The sequence below is a fragment of the Nicotiana tabacum genome, chromosome 20 (assembly GCF_000715075.1).
Source record: "Nicotiana tabacum cultivar K326 chromosome 20, ASM71507v2, whole genome shotgun sequence".
NCBI classification, from domain to species: Eukaryota; Viridiplantae; Streptophyta; class Magnoliopsida; order Solanales; family Solanaceae; genus Nicotiana; species Nicotiana tabacum.
The window spans coordinates 55,327,148-55,335,270 of NC_134099.1; the positions used below are offsets into that span (position 1 = coordinate 55,327,148).

Here is an 8,123-nt window from a genome sequence, read left to right on the forward strand (position 1 = left end):
ATCAACACTTAGATCTAAGCACGTACCTCCATCTTCTTAATTAGGCCAAAGGTTCAATGTTCTATTCTTTTCTTTCAACAATAAATAATTATTTATATTAATTAGCTGGATGAAAAATTTGTCCCAATGGAACAGAAAAATTACATTTTTCCTATTATCTTTCAAACTGCTGATGCATAAGGTAAAATGAAGTATAGAAGCAAAATTTGAGTCTTTCCCAAAATATTCTTCCTCACAATTTTGAACAGTAAATTAGAGAAAAAAGAATAAGCTAATAAAGAAACTATCGCCATGGCTGTGGGAAGAGGATTTTTGGGAACTTGTAGCAACTAGTATCGAGATCGAGATCGAGAGAGAGAGAGAGAGAGTCTGTGTATTTGCTAGTTTATCCAATAAAAGTCCCAGCAATGTAAGAAGTTTCATCTGGAGCACTGATCTATACAACTTGGCGAATTCTGTCCATGTAACTGGTCCATAGTCGATAAAATATTGTGAGCAACACAACAGATAATAGACCATAAAAGGGAACAGCTACTACGCTATAATATATACAAAAGAGTCTTCTTGCATTGTTTTTTCTGTAGAAGGCTTGAACAACGAGAGAAAGCAGTTGACAAAGCCAAAAGGAGCCTTCTAGTATCATTAGCTATACCTTCCACATTTTGCTCAGTTCCAGTAGGAGAGAAGTTAGTCATTTGGTAGATTTGTGTCTATAGATGAATCAGAAAAGTAAATGCTCTTTTAAATTTTTCCATCTCAGCATCCGCAGATGATTAAGCAGGAAATTTGTTGTATGTTCATGTTCTTTCAACAACTGAATGAATGACAGTGGAGTTCCCAGTATTTGTTAATCCTCATGAGAAGGGCCATTTACGACAGATGAAGAAGATAAAGAGGGAAACCAGAGTTCTATACGGGTTCCCCCAGTTCCAATTGCAGCATCTGTTAATCTTGGTGAGATCACCCGCACGACACATCCATAACTCTCCAATATTTCTCGTGAAACAGTTAGTCCAGCCACAAAATTCCATGTCATGTTATCCTCTACCTTATCTTCAGAAAATAGATCTGCCCCAAAAGGTGCTAGAGAGTGCATCTGTGTCTATACAAAAAGAGGAGAAAATACTTCAGTACTAACTAGCACACAAGCCAGATGATAAAATCAATCATGAGCATATAGTTCATATCAATGCCCATCATCTGTCTATTTTCAAAGTTATAAAATCCTTTACTATTATTAAGTTCCTATTTTCATTTTATGTCCCACAATGTATCATCTTTGTATCAAGGCATTGTCTCAATGATCACGATATAGAATAGAGTTCATGACACCTTACCATATAGTGCATATCAAGGCCATCATCATCAATTATAACAAGAGCACCCCCTGCAGGTGCTCCAGTGGCAACAATTTCAACCTTTCCACCAGCTTGTATACGCAATAAGGCACCCTCGATCAGATTACCCAATGCCTGTCGTAAAGCAGGCTCTTCAATGGGCACCTGTAAAGATCTCGGAACCTCAGAAAGTAAAACAGCTCTCCTCTGCTCGTGCGCTAAAGGCGCCACTGCTCCCACCAAATCCACCAGTACATCAGAAACACTGCATGGTCTTTCGGGCGAAGAGGTGAAGAGGAAAAAGACCAACCAAAATGAAAATGAAAAATAAAAGGAATTATTAACAATCTCCAAAACCAAAGAGTTGTTCCACAAGACAGCACACAATCAAAACTCATCGTTTGGCATCAAACTAGGAAAACAAAAAAACGGCCATCCGAAGCTGCCTAAGTGAGTATTCATTAGACTTGTCAACCAATAGAAGAAGCATCTATACAGGGCAACTTTAAGGAAGAAACAGGAGGGAAAGGAGAGCCATCGAGCAAAAATCTCGAGAAGTTGATGGCTGAAGAAAGAGAATGCGAAAGATTGAAATTCTTTAGTATGTTATTATGCTGTCATATGCGTTAGCATTTTTTGAAGTTGACATAATGCAATTTGTACTTTCCAGATCCGTAGGTCTCTAAACCGAAAAAAAGTTTGAGAAACAAAAGTTTACCTGATTCCTTCCTGGTGTAAAGGTGCTAGAGCAAGAGGTGGCATTGGCATTTCTAGATCCTTGGATTTTAAAGAGAGAGATTCTAGCTTCTCAGACAAGTTACTGGATAACTGAGACCTCACCGACTCACGACCAGGATGAGTTGATTTAGGCATCTTTTTCAATGTTTCTTCACTATAACGCATTATATTAGCCTGAAAAATGTATAAGCCCATAATATTCAACAATTTATCTTTGTTATTCTCAAAATCACTTGTAGGCAAGTCAACAACTAAGGCAAACAAGAGCCGGCGAAGTCTAGATGGACCTTCTTAATGTGACCTATATCTGTTGCAATGTTTCTAATTGATGTTTGAGAAGTTCAATCCTCTAGTGTTACTATTATCCTCCAGGGTTGAGAGATTTTAGTTCATGACTAGAATTTATTTCCTCTTTACATGGTCTCGTTGGAACTCCCAACTTGCTCTTAGTATTGAATGACTCAAGTTTGTACCCTTTCAAGTTTCCCAGAAAATTCTAGCTCTTTTAAACTGAATTAGAGGCTTGCTTCAATCTTTCTCCTTCCTTTCTCAGTCAAAGTCACATATAAGAAGTCAAGAACAATGAGAGAGAGGCGCAGTTGGTGAAGTACCTTTGTTAGGGAAACAGCATCCTGGAGTCCCTTAAGAGTATCACTCAGGCAATCACCTTGCTCCAAGATATCTTGAACAATATCATATGAAATCTGCAATAGGCCATATGTGCAGATTAGTTCATCATTAAAGTAATTGATTAAAAAAGTCCCACGAAAAGTTACAATTATTTGGGGGCAAAAAGAAGATGAAGCAGGATAAAGAAAAGGTTGTGGGTGTAAATTTCTTGAGAAAAATACCTCACTCTTTCTAATCTGAGAAGATAACATCTTACTCAAAGTTCGAATGCTGGAAAGAGAACCCCGAATCTGCACATTAAAGATTCATAAAAAATCTATTATGTTCTGAAATCTGTATGCCGTACATGTCGACCACCTTAAATTGATGGCATATATGGGTGCAGCTGCAGTGCAAATCTTACTTGCTCAACCAAATTGCTCATCCTGATATTATTTTGCCAGGTGGACTGTTGGAGCAAAATTGCTTTCTGACAAGGACAAAATAAGTTAATTCTAAAACAAAATTATATCAATGCAAGATTTATGATGAAATTATTGTGCAAAACTGGAAAAAAGAGAAAACAAGAAAACTAAATAACAAAATGCTCAAAGAAGAAATTTCATGGCAACAAATACGAAAAAGTTAGAACTGGTGTTATATCGTCAATATTTTAGCCATTTTTTAGATGATACTATTACGAGTTTTTGGATGTTATAGTAATTGCATATTTCAAAGAAATATTTATACATAGAGGGATGCAAATGAATTAATTGAATTCTAGACATAATGTATACTTAGCACCTTTTTCATATCAGTGTTCGTACCTGATCCATGACATAAGCCATTGCAAGTGAACGGGAAATATTTATAGCATTTAATCTTTGCTCAGCTGTGAGTTTTAACATCTCAAAGGAGTGGTCAGTTGAAGTTTGGATATTCAACGATTTCAAATCCATGCTAGGAGGCAAGGAATAAAACTCCTCCTGGCCAGGCCATGCTTTCACATTAAACCCACCCTTATCAAATGCAGTTCTTGGGAGTTCCGCAACTAAAAACCCAACAATAAATGGGTGTTTTACCATAGGGAACACCATAGCTCCAAGCTCAGGAAGTAATTCTGCCTAAGATGAATAAGACTACTCAAACACAGTAAAGTCATACATTCAGTGCAAAACAAACTTGAAGGAGAAACTGATGTACCTCTTGTCTCGAAAGAGCTGCTTCAGCCGCTCTTAAGCCCGCAGGAATGCTAAAGTTACCAGTTAGAATCACAAGATCAGTCGCATTGACATGTGGATGTAAAGTAATGCGACGCAACTCTAGCTGGTCCATTACATAACTACCTGCTGGTCTTACATAAACCTGCAATTCACTAAATTAGCACAAGGAAAGTAACTAAAAAGGCAAAAGTGTTTCAACCTTATATCACCAAAGAGCCAGGTGAGGGGGAAGTACTTTTCTCTTTAGTTTGGTTTTGTCCTATTGGTCTTCTATCATTTTGAAAATCCTAAAGAAAAATAGGTTAAAAATAGGCTAGAGACCCCGCTGTTCACAACACATGAAGCCCAATCAAACATGGAAGATGTTTAGAGTTATCAAATGATACATCGTGAAATAGAGTTTAAACAAAGTATTATAGTAAGAATAGATAACTTGGTTTCATTTATTGGTCCGTATTTTAGTGTTATAGGATAATAAAATGGTTAGAAATCCCTTTTTCTTTTCAACCTTTTCCTGATACTGGTAGCAATGTAATAATAAAAAGCACTAAGGCATGCAAGCCATATGTACATGGAGGGTTGGATCAAGTATGATCCACCTTAATTACAAAAAGCCTAACATGTCTACCAAAGATTCTTACTTTCTACCTGACTTCTTTACACCAAAAATGAAACAAAAGGATACAATTCATCTTAACATCTTGGAGGGAATTGTATCTATCTTCAAAAACTCTTAAGTTCCTCTCTTTCCGTACTGTCCACCAAATGCAGGCAGGTATCAATCTCCACCATGTCTTCTGCCTCAGAGAACCTCTATTATTGTTCCAAGATTTTAGTAAATCAACAGTGGTTGCAAGCATGGCCCATGTGAGGCCCACAATGTTAAGGAACAGTTGCCACGATTGTCTAGTGATGGGGAAGTGTAGAAACAAATGGCTATTGGTTTCCAGAGCTCTGCCACAGAGCAGGCACCTAGGGCAGAGCTGGAATCCCCTTCTCTTCAGGTTCTCTTGGGTTAGGCAGACTTCTCTTCCACCAGCGATGAAAAACAGGCCACCTTAATGGGAGCTTTAACTTTCCATATATTCTTACATGGCCATCGATCTATGTATTGACCTGTGTTTGAGATCAAAGGATAGGCATACTTGACAGTATAAATCTCATTCTTGCAGTTGTTCCAAAGAAGGGTGTCTTCATACTCTTTATGTACTTGGAAAACTTCCAAACTCAATCAGAAATTCCACTAATGCCCGATCAATCAGTCTTATTCTGAAAGTGATGTTCCAGCCATGCTGTCCCAGGGTGTATTCATTTTAACATCAGGCATCCAATTTTCTTTTCAATCTTACACTAATTTATGCTGTTCCTAATGAAAGCTTATGTTGATCATCCAAACCCATTGTTACAGTCTATCTAGCCTTCTTGGGGAAAGTTCAAGGAAAGTGAACCTCTCCTTTGTGAGGAGGTCTGTGTTGTTCTTTAATACTTTTAGAGTATTCTAACGGGTTAAAGAACACTTGTGCAAATGAAAGAACAAAAGCCATGTGCATCCTTATTAGTGAGAGAGGACTGAGAATTCAGGATGCTGGAAAAAGGACCAGTTGATAGGGTCCTAGTCCTAGAAAAAGCATGTTCAAGAGTATTGCCAGAAGATGCCTTCACCACCAGGCTATCAATGGATCAACCAATTTTTCCTAGTTGATGGCATCTCATCCCGTGGGCCCTCTGTGATCACTTTACTCTGTTGGGTCTTACTCCTAGCAAATTGGATGTGCCAAAAATTTAGGTTACATTTTTTTTATCTAAAATCAAAGCAAGAAAGAGTGTAACAAATCACAATATTTGATACAAAGAACTAAAGAGGATTATAATCTTAAGAGCATCTCCCAATCTAACAAGAGCATCATTTCTTTCCTTTTTTCTAAAAGATAGAAGTTGCAATGACTAGAAATGATGCCTTTCTTCTCTAAAATGCAACTACATTTGAGTTCCTTATCCTTGGGCTGAAACTGCTCAGTTAAACTGAAGCAGCATAGACGGATCAATTTTCAGAGAAGAAAGAATAGTTCCTAAAGAAACTTAAGCACCATTTCACTACCTAATGCCTATTGGTGGAAGCTCATACTCTTAGGAACAGAATATACAGGTTGCATTCTTATAATAGAACCACTAGACAGAAGACTTAAGGCCAGTCCGCTGTCCAGAGAGCGAAACAAACTGAACTAAGTTCTACAGGTTGCCATTTGTAATTTTTGAAGAGCAGAGAAAAAGGAGCAATAGCATTAATTGGCAAGCCATACAAACTTATCTGGAAGTTTCACTTATCTTAGACCTTAATGCAGCTTAATTCTGGAAATGGAAGACCTAACAACAGGCACAACGAACTCAAAACAGACAAATTGCCAAAGAACAACCAGCAACAAAAATCGAAACATAAAGCTTCTTATGCTAGGCAAATTAACATAGATATACAAAATATACAAAATTATCTTACTCCGAAGAAGAAGCATTAATCAAAAACAAAAAAGCAAATAGAGTTTCTTACGGTAAGAACCGTTTAAATTCATGAAGACCTAAACATAAAGCCTTAAGCTAATGAAATTAAATAGTCATATTAGAATATTAGAATGTTATTGTGATAAAAAAAAGATGTAGAAAATTATCTTTGAACTACTGAATAAAGCATTAATCAAAACACAGTGAACAAAAGGTAAATGTTACTTACGGAAAGAACAGACTGAGGATGGACAATACGGCGAAAGAGGTCGAATTGTTCAACGCAAAGTCTCTTGAAATCAGCACTCGGTAATACCAAGCCTCCGTCATCCTTTTCAATCCTCTGAACGAACTCCACCGGTGACGTCGAAGCATTCCGTATGGCCGCAGCAACAGCTGACGCCGACGAAACCATACCGTCTCCGTCGCCATGGGAATCATCATCGGAGCACGTGCCGCTGACGTGCCGGAGAGAAGTATAGGTGGAGGAGGTAGCGGCGGCAGTGGTGAGAGCAAGTGGTGGTAGTCTCTGTGAAGAAGCGTGAGTAACTGTAGTTGCTTTTTTTTGGAAGGTAGGGGAGAAGAGGAGGGTATGTTGGTGGTGATGGGGCGGGGGTGGATGTGGGTGAGTGGGATTGGATAATGGTAATGGATTCTGCGGAGGAAATGCAGAGAGCAGCATTTTCTTTACTGTGCTAGATCGGATGGATGGTTGTAATGCGAATGCTGTGTGGCTCAATGTCCACACATGGAGGAAATTGGCCCAATGCCATTCCGCTATTGGTCCTCAAGGATCTTATTGCTGTGGGGTCCCACTAACTACCAGTTTAGTTTTCTCTTTCTTTCTTTAAACTAGTACTAGTACTCATAATGAAGAATATTATCTCGCGTTTGGTCGTATATTTCTAAATTTGTTTTGAAAAATTTGATTTGAGTGAAATTTGATTTGAAGATGAAAATGTATTTGGATATACGTTTTCAAAATATATTTATCAAATTTATTTTGGAAAAATATGTGTATTATTAGGGATTTGGCCCAAAATCAGCTGGTTTTGGGATTTGAGATTTGGGATTTTGGCAAAATTTATGGCCAAACACGTGTTTGCCAAGTAAAACCCAAGTTTATTTTGGCAAAATCTATAGCAAACGGGTCCTAAATGTATAATTTTTCATAAAAAGAAACTCATATCCAGTATTTTTGCTTTTATGCTTCTAAACTTAAAATATACAGTATCAAGGCCTAAACTATATGCCAAAAAGTTGTCCAAGAAAAGAATTTAAACATAGCTACATTAGAAAATTAAGTAAATTATGTTATGAAATACTTGATTATGGTGGATGTCCATAACTCCCAAGGGAGTAACACCCACTACTCTTCTCCATTAATTTTTCACTACTTCTTACCATTATGGATGTGTTTACCGTGAAAATGGCAATAAATTATGAGGTTCTAAAAATACGTGATCTATTTTTATGCTAGTTGTTAAGCAATGGATGTTGGGTAAAAGGTTAGAAATCAAGATTATAGCTAGAAAACAATATGATAATCGAACCGAGCGGCTGGAGGTCGGAGCCTCGAGCTGCCGTATACGAGGCCTCGAGGTCGAGTCTGGAGGCTGGCTTAGAGCGATCGAGGGAGGACTAACACTTATGAGAGCTACGGCAATGGCTCTTTATGATCAATGATAGGCAATAAATGATGAACAATAAATAGAACACG

General features: G+C 37.7%; 1 protein-coding gene across 2 annotated transcripts; it reads right to left on the reverse strand.

The window, feature by feature from the left end:
* Nucleotides 1-355: 355 nt before the first annotated feature.
* Nucleotides 356-7,155, reverse strand: LOC107805404 (chloroplast sensor kinase, chloroplastic). Of its 2 annotated transcripts, none has more exons than XM_016629439.2 (9): nt 6,633-7,155; nt 3,888-4,049; nt 3,512-3,808; nt 3,109-3,174; nt 2,927-2,995; nt 2,687-2,779; nt 2,056-2,249; nt 1,338-1,611; nt 356-1,102 (listed from the first exon to the last, which is right to left on the reverse strand). In XM_016629439.2, exons 1-9 carry the CDS (start codon nt 7,083-7,085, stop codon nt 848-850), a joined length of 1,863 nt encoding a protein of 620 aa, XP_016484925.2. In that variant the 5' UTR covers nt 7,086-7,155; the 3' UTR covers nt 356-847. The 2 variants fall into 2 exon arrangements, with proteins under 2 accessions (XP_016484925.2, XP_075096620.1); XM_075240519.1 differs by having other exon boundaries at nt 3,888-5,664; nt 6,633-7,131.
* Nucleotides 7,156-8,123: the final 968 nt, after the last annotated feature.